The 24558-nt window shown below is 35.1% G+C and overlaps 2 protein-coding genes across 8 annotated transcripts in view; both read right to left on the bottom strand.

The window, feature by feature from the left end:
- The window catches only part of eif4g1a (eukaryotic translation initiation factor 4 gamma, 1a), a 25406-nt gene extending 20102 nt beyond the window's left edge, over positions 1-5304 (bottom strand). For 2 of the 7 annotated variants that reach the window (XM_024274472.2, XM_024274466.2), the window contains exons 1-6: positions 4853-5304; positions 3045-3171; positions 2886-2972; positions 2643-2675; positions 1659-1679; positions 1216-1395 (exon numbers count right to left, since the gene is read on the bottom strand). In XM_024274472.2, the coding sequence (XP_024130240.1) occupies positions 1216-1395; positions 1659-1679; positions 2643-2675; positions 2886-2972; positions 3045-3119 (396 nt within the window). In that variant the 5' untranslated portion in view covers positions 3120-3171; positions 4853-5304. Of the gene's footprint in view, positions 1-1215; positions 1396-1658; positions 1680-2642; positions 2676-2885; positions 2973-3044; positions 3186-4300; positions 4444-4852 lie in introns of those variants that run through there. The other 5 variants (XM_024274467.2, XM_024274468.2, XM_024274471.2 and 2 more) reach the window with 5 other exon arrangements.
- A 1738-nt stretch (positions 5305-7042) lies between these two features.
- tfa (transferrin-a) lies at positions 7043-15716 on the bottom strand. Its single transcript, XM_024273157.2, has 17 exons — positions 15556-15716; positions 15334-15482; positions 14924-15026; positions 14653-14844; positions 13734-13863; positions 13598-13653; positions 12281-12444; positions 12053-12206; positions 11819-11982; positions 11278-11374; positions 11170-11190; positions 10092-10256; positions 9658-9808; positions 7962-8029; positions 7692-7873; positions 7423-7615; positions 7043-7346 (listed from the first exon to the last, which is right to left on the bottom strand). Exons 1-17 carry the CDS (start codon positions 15593-15595, stop codon positions 7303-7305), a joined length of 2073 nt encoding a protein of 690 aa, XP_024128925.1. The 5' UTR covers positions 15596-15716; the 3' UTR covers positions 7043-7302.
- Positions 15717-24558: the final 8842 nt, after the last annotated feature.

Below are 24558 nucleotides of genomic sequence, written 5' to 3' on the forward strand. Positions count from 1 at the left end.
GTCACAGGATACTGCTGTGTGGGCGTCATGTACGGAGTTCGGTACTTCAGGAGCAAAAACAAGACAAACAATAAAAAGACAAAAAAGGAAAAACCCAAAAACATACGTTAAATAAACTAATGTTCAAGTTTCAAACCTCCTTTGCACTGTATACTTTATTTAGCTTTCTGTAACACCATAAAGCATCAACTTTGTGTTACGTGGAGCTGAGTGAACACAGGGCTGGGCGATAACACGATAGATATCGCAGCGATAGAACTTTTTCTCGATGGAGGAATGAGTGTATTGTAATAGAATTTTATTTTAAAGGGTCTGAAATCGACATTTTCTCCTTTCGAGCAAAAGATTTGGTCGCCACTTGGCGAGTAAATGTTTGCATCCAATTAATTCTGTTTATTAGCTTTCATTTTGGTCTTTTTTTTTGGACCTCTCCACTTCATTGTCTGCACGCAATGTAAATAGAGGACGAGGAGCCGCCATACCTCGCATTCACTGTGTAACGTTTAGTTTCGGCTGATGAAGCCGCGGAACATCTGGTGATTTTTAACGGGAGCCAGTCAAATCCGCAGCAACAAAAAGTTTAATAAAAACTATTAATTTGGTGACTGCGATGTAACACTAGCATGATGCTAATGCTAACGAGCTGCTCCGGACCAGTTTAAAGTCGGACAATATTTTACTGACCGGACTTTTAAGACGTTGTGGATAAATGCAACAAAACTATTTCATAGGACATTCGTAAAAAAATGTTTTTAATATAATAATAGAATTAAATCCACTGTGTATTAGTAGCAACTGTTACACAAAAACTATCTTTTTTTTGTTTGAATTTGAGTTCACGGCTATATAACAACAGAGACATGTTCATACAAAAATTACTTCTGTGGAATTGAACTTTGTTAAAGGAAATTTAGAAAAAAGTTCAAAAAGTAAAACGCCTTAAGTATTTCTGTGTAAAATACTGTTATAATTTTGTTTGTTCTGTAAACCCTGACAACATTGGAATTTATTTATTTATGTTCTCTTTTGAAACATTTCTTTTTTGAGCTGCAGAGCGTTCAAATTTGTCAAATATCGTTATTTGGTTTCGATATATATATATATATATATGGTTTTTGCACAATATGGAAAAACTATTTCGAATTATAAAAAATTCCATATCGCTCAGCTCTAAGTGACCATATTAATGAGAGGCAAATGTTTAAATGGGCAAACCTGTCCAGGGGGGATAAAGTAGCTTTGAGGAGAGCCTCCGAAAGGAAGCTGCTGCTGAGGGATCATCATCATCTGGGAGCTGGCGGGGTAGACAGGCAGGGGCCCGGTGGGCCGGGGGCCACTACTCGTCTGCACCCGGGGAGCACTGGCGGGCATCGCGGGTCGGTTCTGATAGTAAGTCTGAAAGCAAATACATTGAAGGAAAAAAAACAAAAATGATTCATGGAGAAGAGAGAGTGTTACGGCTCTGCGCCACTTCCGCTTAAATCATCCTGACGGAATTATTTCATGACTTCTGAACGTGTGCGTTTCCATTCAGATTCTAAACTAGCCTGAAGCCGTTCACACACTGAACTCCATTTTTCAGTAACAGAGAAAACTGCCGTGAAGGCGTTTAGCCCTGACAAGCTAAGAGAGGAGGGTCGAAGAGAGAAAGCCGTTACCTGCAGCGCTCTGTATCCACCCTTCAGCCGCACAACACATGAGCAGAGAGCAAGAGAGGCATGAGATTAAGGTGAAAACGAAGACAATGAGGAAGGCCCAGATTACAAGAGAGAAAAGAGCCAGCAGCATATCTTGTGGTCAGAAAAGGGATCTCAAACTCCCATAGAGCAAAATTAAAAAATTAAAGTCCTTCTAGGAAGAGATTGTATTGCCAATTTGTTAAACTATTTTTGTTTTAAATCAGCAATCGATTTCTGCTTGTCAAACTACTTAACTGCGGAAAAATCTGATCCTAAATTGAAGAAAATATTGATCATTGAGGGGAAAAAAAGTCTAAAAGAATAAGTTAAACCTAAAACTTTATCAACTCCATTGACACACAAAACACACTTACCAACCAACCGGTTAAAATTAGAAACTACACTACAACGCCTTATAAATAATGATTCTTCAAAACTAAAAAGTTTATAAAAATGAAATTAAAAAGGAAAAGTTTTTGAGTGCAAAAAAATTAAACATGGTGAAAAATGACTAAAATTAAAGCTGTAGAAATGAATGACATGCCCGTGCCCTTTCCATTTGCAGAAGTTGTGACACCTTTCTAATAAAAAGTTCACATTTACTTATATGCCACCATTATAAAAATGTATTAATTATTTAACTTTACATAAATAACCACAAAAAATTGAAAGGACTTTAAAAAATTGTAGCTACTTTAATCAGATTTGAGATATTGTTTAAATTGCTAAACTTCTCTTTATGAAAAAAAACAGAAGTTTAGCATATTTAGAATAAACCAAAAAAAAAGTTCTGCTTTCAAAACATTTTACTTCAATGGTAGTAAAACATTTAAATGCTGGCTCATTTACATTTTTAAAATGGAGCTAAAAAGCAGCAATTGTGAAATATCCAGCTGTGAAAATGTGCATAACCCTGAGAGGAAGATGGAGAAAATGTAAGGAATACTGAAGGGAAGTTAGTACCTGTTGGTGTAAAGTACGGGGCCCTGTGGCAAACTGGGAGAACAGCAAAAAGGACAGAGAGGATAAATCAAGACCAACATTGAAGAACAAAGCAAAGCGACGAGGCGCATGCATTTAGCCAAAGCGGAAGAAACATTATTACGTTTAAAGCGCAGGAAAAGAAGATTCTTAAATATGTATTATAGACTACTTCTATCAGCGCTGATTAAAACAATATGAAATTTAAATAGTTGAATGCATTACCTGTCTTGGCTGTTGTGCAGAAGTCATTTGTGGGGGTTGCTGGGGGGCAAAAACAAGAGAAGGGGGCTGTCCTGGGCCGTAAGCGGCCTTGAAAGGAGAGAACATTTATCAAACTCCACTCCTATTTAAAAAAAAAATGTTTTGTTAAGTGGGTCTTACCTGTGTCAATCCAGGGGATGGGGATGGATTTGGGACAGAAGTAGGTCCCGTTAAAGGCTGCGGTGGCTTGTTCATTTCACGTTCTTTTGTGGGTCTGCATTAGGGTGGCGGTGTGTTGCCAGCCTTTCTAAATAAAAAGAACAGTAAAAAAAAAAAAAGTTATTTTAGGTGAAACTAAAAAATACCAGAGTAAACTGTGACCCAATAAAGCAAATTAAGATTGCATGACTCTTGGATATGTACATAGTGGATGATTGCTGAATGGAGACACCTTTAGTGTGGCAACATGGAACAAACAAAATGGGTGTGGCCTGTGGTTTGCCTATGATAACACTCACGCCACCTCTAGAAAAGCCCTTTTTCAATTTTAACCACTCAATATGTTCCTTAAATAATGGATAAAATCTTTAAAAAGTAGTTATTAATAGCAGATTATTTCATCTACTTCATTCCACTTTCTTTATGAATCAAAACGTTTAACCTACAAAAAAAAAAAAAAAGAAATACTCAAAAATGACTTGAAACAGGATCCTACTGGGCCTCACAGAACAAGATAGCCCCCAACCTTTGGACATCTACCATCAGATGGGAATTATTTGCCTAATTTAATTTTTTTTTTTAGAGCTAACGAGAACGGGGTGCCTCGGGTCAAAGTTCACTTGCTAAGTTAACAGTGTCTCAAACTCAATGCCTATTTCAAACCCAAGTAAATTACGCATTATAGATTATTAAATTACGTTTGAAGTTAAAATAAAGTTGAACTTTCGACAAAAAAAATAAAAATGTGAGTACAACTAGTAGACGTGTCACAGAACATCCACCTGCTGACACACGAACTATCGTCAGCTAGCTTGCTAGCTTACTAGCTAGCTAGCCGCCATGCTTCGAGGCTTTACCGAACAATGCTACCATATGGTTCCCCCGGCGGTGACGGATAAGAGGCTTGTGAATCGTGATTAAAGATGACAGTTCCTCAACGAAAAGATTATCACGTCTTAAGTATGTGGGATGAAATATATTCGCCGGCCTATTAGTGCGGCTGCAATCTAGGCCGAATTGGGTTACAGGGTTAGCCGACAGCCGGCAAACGTTACGTGTCCTACTATCACACTGACGTTTTTTTCTTCTTCACTCCAACTTAAAAAATATTATAATAAAATAGCATAATATTTTATTGAAAAATAATACAAAAACTAGAACGATAGCAAGCACAACAAATTCACTAATCATATAGTGCCACACTCGACCCCGATTACCATGAAGCTATTGTTGGAGAGCGGCGGCTAGCTTCATTAGCGCTGTCCTGCACCCCGTGTTTAATTCGCAGGCCTTGAGTTCAACGATTAACTTTTAAAAAGGAGCAACCAATCCTCCATCTTTACCTCTTTAACGTTTACGAATATAAAAGACTAAAAACGGAAAATTTGATTATTTTTTAAAATTATACAGTCCGAACAAAAATAAAGTAAACTGCCTAAAACCATTATTAAGCTAGGGCGTTTAAGCTAGCTAGCCTTATCTGGGAGATAACGGCCGCTGCTTGCCACGACCTGTCAAGCTAACTACAGCTACGCCAGAATGAAACCGTAACCTCTAAAAAACAAACTATACAACATTAACGTTTAAAATAAAAACATTTCTACTAAATTCAAAATGTAAGTTTCGATTAGTTTGCTTGTGATCTCCGCGAAAGACTGACAGCCGGCAGGGCCTGTTCATCCTGCATGCCTTTGAGAAAAAAAAAATGAAGCTGAGCTCGGTTGTACTTGAAGCTAACAGAACCACGATGAATTTGTTTAAATTCTTACCAGGTACAAACAGTGACAGTTTCAGAAAGTAGGAAGTCAGAGTATCAACCTCTGGTTAGTCTTCACTTGGTAGAAGTTTTGCCGTTTTCTTGTCCTTTACTCCAAACGAGAAGTTGCCCTTCTTGGCTATTGGCTTAGCTAGCTAACCGGCAGATGGGGTGAGCGGCACGGTTGTCACTCGGTTTTAAATCCCAGGTTATCCAAAAGTGACAGTGCTCAAAATCTATCAATACAGTACCGTGGGAGTTCTATTGACAACTCCGATGGCCCCAAAATGTGCCTCTGGACCACAGGTCCATGATCAAGGCTTCGATGGTGTCGGATTGCCGGTTAGGTGTGTACACAGAAACCGTGTGATGACACTCAGAAGGAGGCCATACTACGATATTTCTGCTGTGTGGAGCCGGTGCGCCTCCAAGTCGCATGGGGTAACTTCCGGGAAAATTAGAACTTGATGCCGCGTCCTTGGTCATGTGATGCGGGAGTTTCAACAGTTTGAAACGTCTTTCCTTTCATTTTTCTGCAGTTTATGGATCAAATGTGATTAATATTCATATTTGGATGGATTTTTTTTTAATAATGTGGCTATATATGTTTGTTGTGTTCATATTAGTAAATAAACAGAACATACATTTTCACTTTCCAATTGCGAATACATTTTATGAAATACACATGACACATAGTCATGTTTTATTAATATTAAAATACACTATAATTTAAATATACAGATAAATATTATTTTTGACCGTTTTTACAGTCAAATTTTTCCTTTTTACGCTGAAATTCTTAAAAATTCAAAACATTAACAATGACATGTTTTTTTGTTTATATTTCCTTCCTTTTTTCATTTTAATATTTCTTTATTCCTTGTTATTTATTATTATTATTATTATTACCTTCAAATATATTGTGTGCTGTGCCAATATTTTCCTATAATTTTTTTTCCACAGCAATTATGTCAATTTATTTTCTTTTTCTTTCTATATCAAAACCTTTTATTCTTGTTTTACATCTTACAACTGGAAAAATAAAGATTCAATTACATAAACAATATTTTTTAAAGCTAAATTACATATCTGCTAGGACAAAGATGGAGTACTGTGATACTTTTCTGACCCTGTAGCTTTTGGACATGTTCCCTAAGATAAAACAGAATTGTATTTTTACAGTTTTACTGTTTGCATCCTATTGTTAAGAAGTGAATAAATAGTTAAATACACAAACTGGCAGCAATGATGGCTAAATTAGCACAAAATATACAACTTCATACTAATATAACAAGGAAAAGTCAATGAAGGATTAATCTATTTTACATAAAGTCAAAAATTAAACAATAAAATTTTAAAAAAAGGACATTTAATAAAACAGAAACCTATATACAGACCGATTTTTTTCTTTTCTTTTTAGAAAAGTCATTTATTTTTAATTGCTGTACATATTTAATAATTGTTGCTACAAGTTTCTACCTGATAACAATAACACACAATGAAGTGTTTTAAAAGATCTTCTCTTTGTAGTTATCAAAAAATATGTGAAATATTAACATTTTGACATCACATTTCACCATTAAAATCAGTATATATGTTGTCCAGATGACGCCACTTTTAATGTAAGCATGCCTAGAACACCACAAGGGTGGCTTCCAATTAAGAATTGCAAGAGACATTTTCTGAACCAATTTATAGGTTTTAAAATTTCAGATTTTCTAGTGCTGACAGTTTTTAAATATATATTTTAGATCTCTTTAAATACGTTTTGCTATATATTTGTTTTTTTTTCAAAACATCTGTGATTATTTAATTTTAAGGATTAAGGAGAAGTTAACATTTAACAAAAAAAAATGAAGCACTTCGTCGTAAGTATAGATTCATAAAGTAAACAAGCAATCAAACAATAGAAAATAATACGTACTTTTAAAAAATAATATGTACTTAATTATCCTACAGAGGAAAAGAGCTCTTTATTGTCGAGAAATGAACACTTTTTCTTTGAAAGTTGCTCATTTCAACCCAGAATAAAAATATTTATGCGTTTTTTTTATTTGCATTGGTCATTCACATTCTTTTTTTAATGGGTTTGCATTGTTGTCTGCATTTATTTTTTCACCTAAACTACTTTTCATGAAACATATCATAATTTCTTAAAACAATTGCCAGTTTTCTGATAGTAGACAAGACAATTCACACAAAATAGTAGTAAAAACTCTTTATTTGAGGAATGTTACAGACTTCTGCATTGATCTCATTGGGAAAGTGAAAAAAATTTGTTTCAAGCAGCATTAGAGTAACTGCATTCAGAGGTGAATGGTTATATTGATTTGAAGAATGTGGTCTATCTAAGTCGTCTGCACTCGTGAAAATAGATCCAGTTGAAGCATAAACCCTGATTTGATTAGGCTTTAAAATGTTGGAAGTGTTGGTAAGTGACGATCCGCACCGGTTGCACTGCCTTTAGGCCTGCTGGCAAGAGTGGAAAGTGCAAGATTTCTCCAGATCTGGAAGGGGGAGAGAGCAGAGGTGACGTGAAAATCCAGCCACAGACCTACGTATTATTCTATGAGCAGCACAAACCTGAAGTTGAGTCACTGCATTGTCTGAGGGAGTTCATGGCCTCCATATACTCGGCTCCCAAAAACTGATCGAAGCTCTTTCCAGCAGAAACCTCCTGGAGACACTTGGTGGAGTCCTTGAAGAGGAGGTTGTTTCCATTCTGTGATTGGAAAAGCTTGAAGGAAGGATCGCTCCCACTGGCTCCAAAGAAAGTCTGAAGAAAGAGAACAAACGGATCTTAATCTGGACTGAAAAAAATCCTAGAAGTGACCTGTAGGCTTGTTACTGACCTGCTGAACCTGGAGGATGCGCACGACATCACTGCGGCTCTCTGGACGGGTCACTACTGCGTGTGCAGGCACAACCGCCAAATGACAATTAGCAAATTCAGAGATTGCCATTGGAGCCTTTCCAGGGCAGATCAGCTGGTAGTCGTCAGATTTCAGGGTGCGAGCCCATTCGGGACCGTTACCTTCGAGAACACAAAGTCAAACAATGTTTAGAAACGTGTTTTCAGAGGAAGCAGCAGATGTAAAGACGGGTCATTTCCTGCTTCTCACCATCGGTGTTTTCACCAACAATTGTGTGCTTGACGAAGGCAACATCGCCTGCTCCCTCAGCCAGGCACCTGGAAGGATTTGGGATGACATGTTGAATGAGTTATGTGCATTATACTGTGTTTATGAGAAGAAAGATGGAGAAAACAGCTTATTTTGCATGTTTAATGATTAAAAAAGCTAGAGTTTATCCAAAGCAAAATAAGCAGTTTCACATTTTAACACCAGAGCTCTTGTGTTTATGTTCTTTGATTACTGTAACTTATCTTACTGAGGATTTTTTGGCTATTTTAGGGTTTAGCTAGGAAGACACTAACGCTTTTGGCTAATTTGTTATCTACTGTTATGTTACTTTTGAATTTAGCTCATAATTTAGCATAATTTACTGAGGATTTTTTGGCTTTTTTGGAGTTGTGCTAGTATTTTAGCATTGCGCTAGCCTTTTAAGCTAATTTAGCATCTACTAAGGTTTTTTGAGGCTAATTTAGAGTTTAGCTCATATTTAATTTCCAAAATAAGGCTACTGTGTTTATGAGCAGACAGATGGAGAAAACAGCTTATTTTTGCATTTTTAATCACTAAAAAAGTTAGTTTATCCAAAGGAAAATAAACAGGTTAGCCCTTTAACACCAGAGCTCCAGAGGTGCATGTTTTTGGCTAATTTGTTATTTACTGAGGTTTGTTAGGCTACTTTTGAATTTAGCTTGTATTTTAGCAACAGGCTAATGTTTTTGACTAATTTTACTGAGGATTTTTAGGCTATTTTGGAGTTTTGCTAGTAATTTGGCAATGTGCTAGCTTTTAAGCAATGAGCTAGCTTTTTAGGCTAATTTGGTATCTACTTAGGTTTTTAGGCTATTTTTGAGTTTAGCTAGGAAGAGGCCAACTTTTGGCTAATTTGTTATCTACTGAGGTTTGTATGGGTACTTTTGAATTTAGCTTGTGTTTTAGCAACAAGCTAACGTTTTTGACTAATTTTACTGAGGATTTTTTGGTTATTTTGGAGTTGTGCTAGCCTTTAAGCAATATGCTAGCTTTTTTGGCTAACTTGGCATCTACTAAGGTTATCGGGCGAAGAGTTTAGCTCATATTTAAGCACCACACTACATGTTTTTGCAAAATTGGCATGTATTAGAGATTTTTAAGCAAACTTCTTGACAATTTTTCAGAAATTTAAGAAACCTTCAGTGGTCGTTCATAGTTCTTTAACAAAACTTCATGTGTTTTAGCACATTTTTCCTTCAGAATCTGCTGGAATGACGATGATTGTGTTGACGGGTGAAAAGTTACAAAATGTTAAAGATTTTGTGTTTATAAGTGTTTCTGGCGACGCCTCAGGTTAAAGGGTTAAAGACCCACTCCAATGAAATAGTGTTGGTGTTTTTTAACATGCTCTTGTGGTTTATTTGATTTTAAATAAAATCCCACTGGGAATGTTTTTAAAAGCTCAAAAAAGGATTGGAGTGGGTCTTTAGGTGTCCAAACCAAAAACTGAATCACCTAATAGTAATAATGAGGCTTTTGTACTTTTTGGGGAACGAATTACAAACAAGTCACAAAGACTTTTTCATAAGTTTTGCAGAATCCCTATATTAATATTAAAGAAGGTAATTAATCTCAAACACATTCAGAGATGATTCTCTGAAAAAATAAGGAATTGTGTGAACTTTACACAAGGCAAGTTATTTCTTCAGCGTACCTAAAGGCTCCAGCATAACCATAGTACTGCTCTTCGGCCTTGGCTTTGCACTTGTCCTCATCTCCAACGGCCTTGCCGCTGCCTTTGCAGTTAGTGCAGAATGGAGAGGTGGGTTCGGCTCCGGGGGCACAGCCACTGCTGAAGAACTTTGCTAAGGGAAAACAGGCACTCAGTCAGAGAATAATAACTATATTATTCCTAAACTTAATAACACTTCCTGTTTTTATGTCTGTTATTTGATGATTTTCTTGCTTTTGTCACAATTACGAGTCTCTCCTGATGCTCATTTCTAGTTTCTTTTTTTACTTGTTGAGAAATGCAACATTTCAAAAGTGTACAGTGCCCTCACATGGTGAAATGAATTTGCACGATGACTGCTACGACATTTTCATCTTTTTTGTGACCATTCTTTTTGTTTTTAATTGAGAACTTACTGAAATCGCACTCTTTAGTCTGCTCATAGATGCGACCCATGGGGATGTTCCACCCAGCAGTTCTGCCCATGCCAGTGTGGCAAGACCTCTTTCCTTTAAGGTTTTCCCATGTCACTCCAGAGTCTTTCTTAACCACAGCCACAGCATAGTATGAGGAAGCTTGGCCTGAGAATGGGAGTATAGAAAGACAGAGCATAGATTGAGGCAGGGAAATGATTCATAAAAAACTAGACAAAGTTTAGTTTGTATAATATTAATTCATTTGTTACAGAAATGTGTGTTTTTACCACCAATGCATTTCATGATTAAATGGGCATATATATGTATATATATAATTTTATTTCATGTTTACCTCAAAATAAGTTTTTTCTGAAATCAGGGTCAACGTGGAGTAATTATCTTGACATAGAATAATTAACATAAGCGTAATATTAATACTAATACATTATATTCAAAAAATATTAAAGGATTTAAGAATTCTGTCAGAGAATAATCAATAAGTTCTCGATTGTTACTTGAAAACTTGATTCTTAATGTGTAAGAAAGATTTCTGGACTAATAAGAAATTGTATTCTGGTGATAATCATGAGTATTACATATATGCTACACGACGTGTGATTGATGTTACTGTTTAAAAACAAAAAAATTGCATTTGATCGGATTACATTACTGTGCAAAACTGTTAAATTGAGTAATTAAGTAAGGGCGGTATTATATAAATTCGCTTCTTCCCACTCCTTTTCAAGAAATCAGTCAAACTCTATTTGATTTTAGTTAATAATTATTATTATATCTAATGAATCAAATGTGACACAAGTGTTGCTTTTTGTTTGTTTGTTTTCTAATCAATGCATTTCACTTTTTCTATAATGAGTTTGAAAAATGTGGGTGTTTTGTCCTGTATTTTTCACAATCTAGGCTTGAAATAAATAAATAAATCAAATCCTTGTTGCAGGATGTATTTCTGCAGTGAAATGATTCAAGTCTGGATTTAAAAAGTGCACCTCCTTTAAATAAAATAGGCTAACCCTAAAAAGGGTCCTTATCGTTGAAAGAAGATTATAAGTAGTTAAATTACCTCCGGAGGAGCTGCACTGCTCTGTGGGAGAAACAAAAGATCCAAAATGACTCAAGCTGAAAGAAACGTTTGATCAAAGAGTTCAGTGTGGCTATCTCCAACTCATACCTGCGTCGTACTGCTCCACCATGACTGGGACCAGACCACACTTTCCGGCTGTGTACACCTCTCCTCCATCCACCGCCATTGCGTCAGCTTCTTTGCGCTGCACACAGGTATTGATACCTCTAAATCAAGGATCTCAAACTGCGGCCCCCAAGTTGATATTTTGCAGCCCCGGCCTTAATATGAAAGTTCAAAATCTACTTAGGAATATCTTCTTTGAGATGTTTCGGTTTGTTTTATGCTTAAAACTGCATTTTTTATTGTCGTTGGATCCGAAAAGTCCTTAGCAACAGTTGCTAACGCCATGTGGTCCTGTCGTTTAACAGCACACGCAGAGGATATTGCTTAGTAGTACATAGACACGAACAAATGTTCAATCAGTAGACATTGGTCCAAAGATATAGACAGTCAACGCAAAAATACATTTTTGGCACAAATGGAACCCCGTACGGCCCAGCCTCAGCCAGACTCAGCCTTACGCGACCCCGAGGTAAATTGAGTTTGAGAACCCTGATCTCAAACTGAAGTCATAAAATTCCGTTACCATAATTTTCTTCAAGCATTCATCGACTGTGGGGGCGTTCTGGCATTCAATGCTGGTGGTGTCATCAGTCACGCTGTTGATGCTCCAGGTGTCACACTTCGCGGTCTCGGCGTGGCCCACGGCACACCATTTAATGGCGTTGGAGGCGGTGCCAGGGGCCTGCTCTGGAGAGGAAGAAACAAAGGTGAAGTCCTTGTAAAGAAGACGTTGTCCACTCCTTCGCCTTGTTTGTACCTTTTTTGAGAGAGCGGATGGTGCTCATGTATTGAGCACCCAGGTAGAGGAAGGAGTCTGTGTTTGGGGGCAGCTTCACCAGCCTCTGGGTTGAATCTTTGAACATCAGATTCTTGGCAGGAGCGTAGGCTTCAGAGGAGAAGAGGTTGAAGTTCTGAGAAAGACATTGAGAGAAATCATAAACACCAGAGACATACATTTTCTTGCAAAAAAACGTTCTCGATCTACCTGCACTGAGTTGACACTAGTCCAGATTAACTCAGCCAGCTGTGGGTCCTTGCGGGTGACAACAGCATGAGCGGGAACTTTGGCCAGGTGGCATTTCTTGTAGTCATCGATTGGCGCTCTGGTGTTATCCCGGCACAGGAGCTCATATTTGGACTTCTCTTGATCTGGAGTAATGACATCAACTTAAATCTTACAACTATTTAGAGCTCTAATTCTTGTCTAAACAATTAATAAATTGACTTTTTATTAATAAAACAAAAGTGAGAGTAGCTAATAGAGACTAAAGACTTTCATACAATACAGAACCTTGTGATTTCTAGCTAAAGGGTCTACAACCTGAGGGTCCGGAGCCACATGTGGCTCTTTGATCCCTCATGGTTAAAGAAAAACAGATATGATTTTCTATTTTAAATTAAAATAGTGGGGCAGCTTCATCAAAGTTACACTAAAACGTTTTGACAGATTTTTGAGAGTCGTGTACCACCAAAATCAGTTGGAGATTAGTGCACAGTCAGAATTGAATTGAATTGAATTGAACTTTATTCGTATCCCAAAGGGATAAATTCATCTGTCATGGCACCACAAAAAGTCAATAAGTTAAAAAAAAAATATATATATATATGTATATTTGAAATTTACTAAATACACAAATAATTAAAAGTAAGTTAAAAAAATAAATAATAATAATAATGTAGGATATTGACAAGTAATATAGCATATTAACATTATTCATATATATATATATATATATATATATATATATATATTCATATAAACACACATACACCTACACATTCGCAAACACATATTCCTATAAATATAAATATCTCCAATGACTATATATACATATTTTACAATATACACAATATAATTCATACTTAAGACACATCAGATTATAAAGCGGATTTCCTATTGTTAAAAAATTCAAGGATTTTAAGTGTTCCTCGTGCTCTAAAAAATACAGTATGGGTCACGTTCTGATTTGTGAATTTCTGCCACCAAATATATATATATTTTTCCACTGCTGACATGAAACTATCTACATTTGCTGCATTAAATCATCAAATATGGTACAGGGTGTATTTTATTTTGAAAGGATGCAACAAAAGTTATAAACTATTTCATATTAAAAAAAATCTCTATATAAATTTAAATTAGCTACAATAATTTGCATCTTATTTTTCTAAAGGTTAAATCAGGTTTTGTGGCTCCTTCTGGATAATCAACGTTTTTGGCTCTTTAAGTGTTGAAGGTTGCAGCCCCCTGGTCTAGCTCATGCAGAAAAAAGCATAGTAAGTTATAGTAAGAGACACTGACCAGGTACAGTGAGGTGTTTCACAAAAGCCACTTCTCCAGCACCTTCAGCCAGACAGCTATAAAACAGAAAAGATGTATTATATTTTTATTCTTAAAGAAATACAACCTCCACGTTGCATGCCAGGCTTCAACTGACTTGAAGGCTCCGCTGTAGTCATAGTAAGGCTCCTTCTGGGATCTTGAGCAGTCTCCTTTGCAGAGCTCACAAAGCTTGGACCCCCGTGTTGCCCCCGGGACACAGCTGGCCTGAAAGAAGGTGCTCACCTCTGCAGAAATGACAGCAAATAAATCAATAAATACCCATGTGTCGCGCTGCAGGTTGTTGACAAATGAATCCTACAGCTTTTGGAGCTTTTTATTGGCGAAATATACCTAATCCAGGTAAATAACAGCAGATAGAGCGGGGGTGAAAAACTCAAATATTGAATTCTGTTACCAGCATTAAAAAGTTACGGTGATCTTATCAGTACCAAGGAAACTGAGGACGTCCAATTTGCATTGAATTTAGACCCCAAAATTTAGCATATAAATAAAAAAGAGACATTTAACACACTAAAACATACATATGCATAGATGTAGAGTTTTAAAGCAATAAAAAAAATCAGCCAAGATAAATAATTTGTGATCATATAAGAGTATGATCTTATTATTGAGATTATGCATCTCAATACATAAAGGATTTAATTAACTTTTTGTCGATTTCTTCGACCAAAAACGCTAAAATCTTTCATATTCATATGGAATTTAAAGCTATGAATAATAATGCATGACATTTGACAGAGAAATGCATCCAGGTTTTGACTTGGAAGAAGCAAGCTTCTGATTGGACGTCTTTTTGATTGCATCATAAAAAGACAAAGAAAAAAACTGAAGGAGAAACTGCCAGAAATTGATTATTTACTTCTTGATTGATTTTTTTAAACTGACATAATGTTCATATCTGTAGTTTTTAAACAATACCGCAGTTGCCTGATTGATTTTTCCAGACGTATTTAACATCTTTTACATCCCTCTATACTTACTAGTGTGACTTATTGGTTTCTAAAAGCACTCACCCTCCTCCACTGGTTTATCTTCAATGCCAGCCCACTGAATGATGCCCATGGACACCAGAGTTCCAATGGGAATGTTCCAGCCGGCAGATTTTCCCAATCCAGTGTGGCAGGATTTCTTCCCTCTGAGATCTCTGATGCCAAATCCGGATCCCTTCTTGACAACGGCAACAGCGTAGTAGCAGGTTTCTGAAGCTGAAAAAAAAGAAAAAAAAAAACATTAGAGATGCTCTAGCTCAAGGTTATTTTATTTGCTGCTTATTTGGTCACGTACAGGTGCCGTAGTCCTCTGCAATGATGGGTTGCAGGTCGTAGTTGTTCAAACCAGCAGTGTAAACGTCTCCTCCATCCACGGTGATGGCATCTGCTTCACCAGCCTAAGCAATACACAACATTTTAATTTTTGCTTTGTTTTTTTCAAGAAATTTCCATTAAAATTCAGTAGAAAGTGGATTTTTCAAATGAGTTTGCAACATTTCTACCAATTAAAGTACTAATATTAAAGCTTTTATTTTGAAAATACACTCAAGATTATGCCTGGATAATTAAAAAAAAAAACTTTCGTTTAGGTTTAGATCTCTAAAAGGAAAACTGATTGCAGCAACAAATTGATCTAATTAAATAGATAAATTTGCACGTTTTATTTAATATTACAAACAACATCAATCAATAAAAAAGTCTCACCCTAATTGCAATGATGCAGTCAAGGGTGCTTTCTTTTTTCACGCAGGAGAAGGCGGGAGATGCCGCCGCCAGATCAGTACATTTTCTGAGTTCTTGGTCCGACTTTACGCACCACTTCACCTTCTGAGGAGGAGCCGCGAGCGCAGCGGCTGCGTCAAACAAGAAAACAGCGTTTAATTTAGGCGCAAATGGAACAAACTGCAAAATAGTTTTCATCTTTACCAAGACATCCGAGCAGTGTCAAGAGGAGGAGAGGCTTCATGCTGAACGGCGGGTCTCTGGACCGGTGGAGCAGGGAGTCTGGGAGGCAGCTCTGGCTTTTATAGCAAACCCTCTGATCTGAGCCAAGAGATAAAAGGCCTCAGTTTGCTCAGGTTTCCTAACGCACCGTGCGCGCTTTTGTACTTTGGTGCGCTCAGGCACGAGGACGCATGGAGAGATAACACACAAGCTCTCCAAAATTTCCACATATTGGACTCCAAACACAGTTGGGCTTTTGTTTGGAGGCTTTGGAGCAATTTACAAGAGCAGAAAGCTGTAATGAGAGGGATTTCCAGGTTTAAAGTTCCAGGAAAGCCATCAAAACATAACATAAAGGGATTTATTTGTCACTTTTGGCATTTTAATTAGCCAAAATTAGACATTTAAAGAATGAAAAATAAGAAGTGATGGGGACACAATGTCACAGAAGAAATTTAAAAAGAAAAAATAACAATCCAATCAATGCTGCATGGAAACACTGAAGTGTCCATTATTCTTAAAATAACAACCAAACTTTTCTTTCTATTTTTTATTCATTGATTGATTGATAAGTCAGAATTCATGCAACACCCTAAAGTTGCTAAAATATAAAACGGAGAAAAGACCTAGAAGAAAGATTTGGTTGGCAGGATTGTATGGAGCTACACTGCGGCCAATAAACCTAAATAAAACTAATTGAAAACGATATTTGGTGTTTGAACTAAAACTGTAAAATGTCCAAAACTTTTTGCTATTCTAAAATAAACGTCATTATTTTCAGCTTCAAATGTTCTGTTTTCTTTTTAGGTTTCAAAACTTTTTTAAGTTTCTATTTATTTTTTTCGTTTTTAAATCTCAAATTTTAGTTTAAAAACTTTTGGCCCCGCTGTGGCACGTTGGGGCGGGGCTAACACAAATGACCAATCAAAATCGATGAGGGCGGTAACTTTAGTCCCGGTGCATTCACTGACTCTGAGAATTTGGACAACTTCAATAATGAACTTTGTTAATTAGGGTCAGAAAATTATGCAGAAAAGTTACCACTCAAAGCGCCACAATGGGACCAAAAGTTTCGAAACAGAAATTTTCAGATTCTAAAAAAAAAAAAATTTGAAGTAAAAAAAAGATTTGAAACAGAAAAAAAGTTTTGAAATTGAAATTTTGAGTTCTGAAACCTAAAAAAACAGAACATTTGAAGCTGAAAATAATGAAGTTTATTTTAGAATAGCAAAAAGTTTAGGACATCTTATAGTTTTCTTGGCCAAACACCAATATTTTTTTCAATTTGTTTTATTTAGGTTTCAAAAAATATTGGCCCCAATATAGCTCCATACAATTGTCACTAAATCATTGACTTCCTCATGATACAATTCATGGCTCACGATATCGATTATATCGCGATACTGCGATAATTGGTAAAAAATCATCTCACATTATATAGAAAAACACATATTTTTGGGGAAAATATATCTGCATATATTGTTTAGCTTAAACACAATCATAATAAACAACTTATGTCTTATTTTGTGCAACAAATAATAGACACTTTTGTACGAAATTGCTGAAATCAGTAATATTATGTCTTCGACATCAATTGAATTTGAATTATCGGTAAAATTTAGGGTTATAATAACACTAATCAGTAATGTCACAACTTGGTGCAAAATTGTTTTAAACAACAGAAATAAATTAAATGATTCAAGTAGCTGCCAGACACATTGGTGCTCCCGACAGTCATCCTTGCTATCTTCCTCCAAAGGAACGTCTCACCAAAAGATGACAAAAATAACAATTTACAGCTTCTCCAAACGAAAATAAAAGATCGATACTTACTACATCAGGACTAAATATCGCGATATATCGATACTTTTGTTCACAATTGTCACTCCTCTAAGTAAAAATGAATTTCTGGATTAAATTTATAAAACAATCGTTGAGAATTTTGTGATTTTGTGTTAAAAACTTCAAAGAGTATCAACTTGTAACAGGACTCACTTGTCATGAAAACTGTGCAGGCATGAAGGATTGTGATTCTTCAGTCAACCATGAAGACCTCAAAGAAGTTAAAAGGAAGCCAATCTTCAAATGGCTTTAAACATTTTTGATTACATTCAAGCTCTGAAAGTGCAAAAAAAAGACTTTTATTTATGATTTTTGTGCTTTTTTTTCACTGAACTTCTTTCTTTGTGTATATATTATGTATATAATGTTAATAGTTCTTAATGCAAGCTGAGTTCCAGTTTGAGATGAAGAACTTCAATGCTTTTAGTCACATTTTACCCAATGACATCTTTCACAACACAAATAACGCATGACTAAGTGAGTTTAAGATAACAGAGGCATCTCTCCAAAACAACCACAAATTATGAAATAGCTTTAATGTACCTACAATTTTCAGTATTTTTCACAATTTTATCTTCTCATTGGCTCCCAATACTGAGATTTGTATCCGTTTTTAAGTGTTTTAATGGCTCAGAGGACTTCCTTTTGTCATGAATTGTTTTTCCTCCTACAGGTCTGCTCACTGTGAGGTTCCTGTAAACTTCGTCTGTGGAAAAAAACCTCCCCGAAGATCCAAGGACTTCTTGTTCTGTTCTTTTTGTTTAGCTTTGAACTAAATCCCATTTCTTATTTATGCCTCCTCAGGTTTTTAAATCAGTCTTTTTCCACAGTTGACCAATTCTCTGTATATTTATGTTCATTTCAAGCAATTAAAGCAGAAATAATACAAAAACAAGACAACACGTATTAAGTATAAAATAAAAAGTCATAAAAATTGATTGGAAAATACACATACATCCTCAAATAATTCAATTATTACTCTTAATCATTAATAAACATCTTTGCTCTTTTGCATATAGATCATGACACAATTAAACTATTGAATATTAAGATTTATATTATTATTAAAAAGAGTAATTTCGCATTTTTTTTGTTGTTTTCATTTAATTGTGTGAATGCTTCAAAGCATTTCTGCTTGTACTTTTTGTATTCATAAACTTTATAGTTTTTGAAATATTGAGCAAATTATGCCCCATAGAAATGAATGACAAATATTTCAAATTCTTCAAAAATACATTGAAAACATTGTTTTCAGCAGTTTTTAAGTAATTTGGCAATGAGCTGTTGTATTAGCATTATGCTAGCTCATTTGGGTAATTTGTTTTCTACTGAGGTTTTTTAAGCTACTTTTGAGTTTAGCTTATATTTTAGCAACAGGCTAATATTTTTGACTAATTTTACTCATGATTTATAGGCTATTTCGGAGTTGAGCTAGTATTTTAGCAAGTGCTAGCTTCTTAGCAATGTGCTAGCTTGTTAGCGATATGCTAGCTTTTTAGGCTAATTTGGCATCTACTAAGGTTTTTATGGGCTAATTTAGAGTTTAGCTCATATTGAAGCAACACACTAAATATTTTTTGTCATGTGTTAAGGATTTTTGAACAAACTTACTAACAATTGTTCAGAAATTTAGGCGCTTTTTCATAGTTCTTTAAAAAAATTTCAAGTTTTAGCAAATTTCGCCTTTTGCAAATAGCTTTCAGCAAATCACTTCAGCAATTAAAGTAAATTGCTTCAGCATTTTCAGCAACCAGATTTAGCAAAAAGCGTTCACACTAGCATTATTATCGTAGGTAGTGCAACTTTTCTAGTTATTTATTACTGTATTATTAATTATTTTTTATGCAAATCAGAACTTATTGAAGTTCACTTATTCTTTTCTCATTTAATGATTAAATAAAGATTAACACATTATTATTCATGCTTTACAGTGGATTGTATTGAAGTTCCTTTTCAGACATATTTGGTTTCTCTGGTTCTTCTGCTTCAGACAATCTGTATGAAAGTTATTTAAATAGAAATCAGAGAGAGAAAAGCATTTTAAAGGCATAAAAATGGCAAAAATGGATAATCTGATCAACACTTTTACACAATTCTTATATGCATTTTTTTCTGAACATTAAAAATGAGGCTAAAACAACATTTAATATTAGCAATTCAGGTCGATTTTTTTGCTGACAACAACCCAGTAGTAGCCAGGAAGTCTTTCTTCAACCTTTAGATAAATAAAACTCTGATTTGTATTTATTTTATTGTTACTATTATAATAAATATAGATAAACTAATGTTGATTTTTTTTTGGTTAAACCAAAAAAACATATTTAAAAATGTACTTTTAATAAGATATACTTTATAACCGACTTCCTTTCAAAATAAAAGACACCTGATGATCGATGATCGGCTACACCAGGAGTCTGCAACCTTCAACACTGAAAGAGTCATTTTGGTCCAGATTCTTATGGACCGAAACTCAGCCAGAGCCAAAAAGTCTCACCTCAAAGTTAGAAAATTACATTTTATTTATAATTTTGAGGCTATCAAGCCATTCATTTATAAAATATAGCTTTTAAATGATCTCTACAATTGAGTTTTTCCATATATAACAAATTTAACTTCTTTCACTTTTTAAAGTTTCTTTAAAAATAATTTTGTGTTTAATCAGATCCTCCAGATGGACCAGACTTTTAAAATTAAAATACAAGAAACATTAAATTTTCTATTATTATGACTTTTGTGTTCCTTTATCCTGTTTCTTCTTTTACTAATTAATAAAACATAAATGTGTTTAAGTGTAAATCCGTACATGTAAACGCAATAAGATAATGTCACTGATGATAAATTACTTAAACCGTTTATTATCATTTTGATCAGTTTGGTTATCTGAAATGTCAAAAATCTAGGCTGCAGACCTCTGGGCTACACTGTCAGGATTTTATTCAATAATATTCAGTCTGATTTATAACCTCAAATTGATTTTCTGTGGTACTCAAACATTTTCGACCTTGTTAAACTATGAAGTTTTATGAATTATTGGTGCATTTTGGGTACTGTAGTCAGGAGCCTGTTGGAACTTCAACTGTGAATGAGATCAACTGTTTAATGCTTCATTTTTATTATTATTTTTTTAGAATAAAAACATTTTTTGACTCTTCAACCAGAGAGGAGGGGTCAAAGAGCCACATGTGGCTCCGGAGCCGCAGGCTGCAGACCCCATGGACTAAGATAAACAAATCAGTTATAGTGATATCTAAGATTAATTTGAAGACCCTTCCACGAGAATAGTTAAAAAAAAACTGTTCCAGCTTGAAAAATGTTCATAAAAGTAGAGCTGAGAAAAAAACAAATAAACCTGATCAACATGATACAAAAATAGTGGTGGGAGTTGGGATAAAGTCTGTCCGTTATGTAATTGTATCATTAGTCCGTTTCAGCTTGATAAGCATATTTACCCTCAATAAGGTTTTTTATTTGAGGTACAAGAGATAATACTTTATTGTAGTTTATTTTCAAAGCACAAAACAAAAACTTTCATGATATTTTTGTCCGTGGTGAAAATGAAAGGAGGGGACAGAAAAAAACACTTATTTTAACTAAATCAGTCGAGCTTTTTTAACAAAATCTATCTCTGAATTTTAACAATTATATGTCAACTAGCTGGAAAAACAACAAAAGCAGATAAATTAAAACAAAAACAAGAAAGAAACAAACAACAAGAAAATAAATCAAGTACCTCAGAATATTTTTTTTAAATTTAGTGTGCTTCAACGACCTTATAATTCAAATAGTGTGAGCATTTCTTTTTACTGCTTTTTTAAATGTGATAATTGAGCTTTTATTGATTTTTTTATGATTATTACACTTTTTTTGTTCTGAATTTATTGGTTTTGAACATTTCATGTCCTTTTAGGTCCTTGTGGAAGACTTTCCTATAAATAAGTTTTAGGACGGAATGATCTAAGTCTTTAAATTTGGATATTTTCAGCTTTATAAACATGTATTTCCATAAAGATCAGCGGCGTCATTTGGACCGTCAGAGCCGTCAGCCTGCAGAGAGTATGTCAGAGGGCTCTGGGCACAACAATGGGGGGCGCGGGGGTGAGGCCTTTCTGTCTGAAACTGCACAGAGAGGACTTCTACATTGACGCCTCCAGTTGAAAGCTCGAGTGGTTTCAGCAGGTCTCTATACCGTCCTTTCACACGTTCAGCAAAATAACTCAGAATTATTAGAATAAAACAGCAAAAATGAAATGAAAGCTTATGGAATATTTCAATATTTGGAAAAGGAGCGATTGCTGAAGGTGTGCGGAGAGTTTCTCTGTCTGCAGACAATCATGAGAGTGTTTGTTCAGATACAGCCTGCTGGGTAACAGCCAATCACAGCAGAGTGGCCTTTTGGCTGATCCATTTTACCACCACCAACATACAGAGACAATTTAACCTTTGATACTGACCATGTGATCTCTTTAAATCCGTTTATGGATAAATTGCAAAGTCATTGTATTGTATATGATTGATTGATCCTTTTCCATCTCGCTAACAGTAAAGTTGTTGTCTCTTTCCAGGTGAATTACTCAGGACCGTGACGCCTCTTTGACACTTGAGTCACGTTTATCTTCTCTCCAGATTTGAGTTTTAAACATAAGAACAATTAAAGCTCCAAACAAACCAAAAAAAGATTTATTTAACCAGATAAGACATTTTTTTTTTTTTATTTCGCATGGACAATTTTTAACTTTATTTTGAAATCAAGGCTGTGACCTCGTACCACGCAGTTTGGCTGCAAAGTTGGAGCAGATAAGCTTATCAGTTTACTTTTTATTTATTTATTTTTAATTTTCTACAAAATGACAAATATCTAGTGGAGAAAACTTGACTGTTTTCATATTTTTTCAGTGTTTATTTTAGACTTTTGGTGGAAAAACATTCAGTGTTTAGGAGGAAATCTTTTGACAAACTTAAGATTTAAGTCTGTTTTTTAATGTTCTGAATACATAAGAGGTAATGCGTCTCTCTGTATGTGTTTTTCCCCATCAATTTCATGACTATTGTGCTAAATTTGATATATTTGTGCATATATATATATATATATATATATATGTTGTCTCCTTGAGTTTTATTTTGATAAACCATTTCCAAATCCAAACTGCATTTTAGGTATTTAACAAAATCCTCTTTTTATGTTGCATATTTGCTATTTTAAATAAACCGGTTTGTTTTTCTTGTAATTGCAGCAAAAGTAAATTTAAAGATCATCAAATTCTTGGTCTCCAAACGGTGTTGAAATCAAAGCTGGTTCCACATGACGTCTGAAATGAACTTGATATGAAAATTGATGACGGGCTCCAGAAAAAGTGATTCAAGATTGCTCACCGGTTACACATTAACTTCCATCGATCCATCCCAGGAACAGCCAGAAGGCCAGCAGATGACTGAGGGCAATAGCCTGTTATGCAACACTTTCAAATAAACCAGGTTTGAAGTCTGCTGGCCTGAATATAACTGCAGGACTGACTGATTAATCGGCGCCTTGAGCTCCCTCAGGGAATGAAACGCACTTTGTACATTTAATTTAGCTTTAATGTCAAATGAATGTGGGTGATAGCCGTGTTAATAACTAAAAACTGGCAAAAAAATTTGTTTTTTTGAGCATCAGAAAAAGGTCATTTCTGTCCGTGAAGATGATTTTTTTGGGGTTCAGATCACAAAAACACAAATCATCTGGTTTGAGAATATAAACTGCACATATCCTGGGGAGCAAACTTGAGCCTTCTGTTTGTGCAGCTGTAGGTGTTTTTCTTCAACTCTGACCGTTGTCCTGAACCGACTCTTCCAAACATCAGCTGAGCTCCTCGTTTTTTTATATAATGAAGAAAATCTGAACAACACGAGAGAAATATCTTATAACAATAGCTTTAAAGATCAGGTTTCCCCGTCTGGTAAAAAAAAAATAAAAAATAAATACTGGATCCTCAAAGTGCTCACACAGGATTTTTTCTTTTTTGGAGCAAAAATCGTTTCAGATCAATATTTCCAAGTGATCAAGATGTTTGTCTCTCTGACGGGAGTATGGAAATTATGAAAAAAAACCTTTTAAGTTTTTAAGGGATTTGGTTCAAAAAAATTGTAAATTTGTAATTTTAAGGTAATAATGCTTCAATGGTCACTAATCCCTTAAAATATAAGATAAAAGGAGTAAATTAATTGTCTGAATTCTGCAGCAATAATTCATCTTTGATGTAACCAAACCTTTGTTGGCCTCAAATGTCGTCTTTTCCATTTTTTCTGTCCTTTTCATAGGATTTTATGTTTTCTAGACTTCTTTTCCTGGTGTCTTGATTGTGGGTTTGTATCGTGGCAGTACCCTCTTTAAGGGCCCCCAAACTACGGCCCGTGGGCCGGATTAGGCCCGTCTCCACATTTGGACCGGGCCCCCCACACATCAGAAACGCCGATCGAGACCCACATAGAACGTGACCTTCTGCAGTCTCTACAGACTATTTATTGATTTAATAGTGATTCACTCTTTCTTTATAATTATTATGTTTCTACCGTACATGTTTTTGGACGTCTATAGCTCTTCAACTCTTTCAGTTATTAAAATATTCAGCTCTTTTCATGCTAGTTTCTTCATTTTGGAGTTTATATTTCAGCTACATGCTAGCTGTTTTGGATAACTTTTTTTTCTCTCGCAATTTTTTAGGCTAATTTTAAGTTTAGCTAATATTTTAACCGTATGCTAGCAGTTTGGGCTAAATTAGACATTTTAACCGTTTTTTTAGGCTAATTTGGTATTTTGCTAATATTTTAGCTACGTGCTAGTTGTTTCAGCTAATTTTGGCTTTTTCTCAATTTTTTACTGTATTTTGGAGCTTGGCTAATATTTCAGCACCATTCTAGCTGTTCTGGCTAATTTAGATTTTTTTTCTTTTTTCAGTATATTTGGAGTTTAGCTAATATTTTAGCGTTATGCTAGCTGTTCTGGCTAATTTAGATTTTTTTTCCTTTTTTTTAGTATATTTGGAGTTTAGCTAATATTTTAGCGTTATGCTAGCTGCTTTGGCTAAATTAGGAATTTTTGCTAGTTTTTTAAGCTTATTTGGCATTACGCTAATATATCAGTTACATGCTAGCTGTTTTGGCTAA

The sequence above is a fragment of the Oryzias melastigma genome, linkage group LG17 (genome assembly GCF_002922805.2).
Source record: "Oryzias melastigma strain HK-1 linkage group LG17, ASM292280v2, whole genome shotgun sequence".
NCBI classification, from domain to species: domain Eukaryota; kingdom Metazoa; phylum Chordata; class Actinopteri; order Beloniformes; family Adrianichthyidae; genus Oryzias; species Oryzias melastigma.

Bases quoted from the DNA above. Each gene is read 5' to 3' on its own strand.
- tfa (XM_024273157.2), bottom strand. From the start codon at position 15,595: ATGAAGCCTCTCCTCCTCTTGACACTGCTCGGATGTCTTG. The intron at 13,654-13,733 runs GTCAGTTGAAGC...TCTGTTTTATAG, and splicing joins GACTACAGCGGAGCCTTCAA to CTGTCTGGCTGAAGGTGCTG. The intron at 12,445-13,597 runs GTCAGTGTCTCT...TCATTACTCCAG, and splicing joins GAAACACCTCACTGTACCTG to ATCAAGAGAAGTCCAAATAT.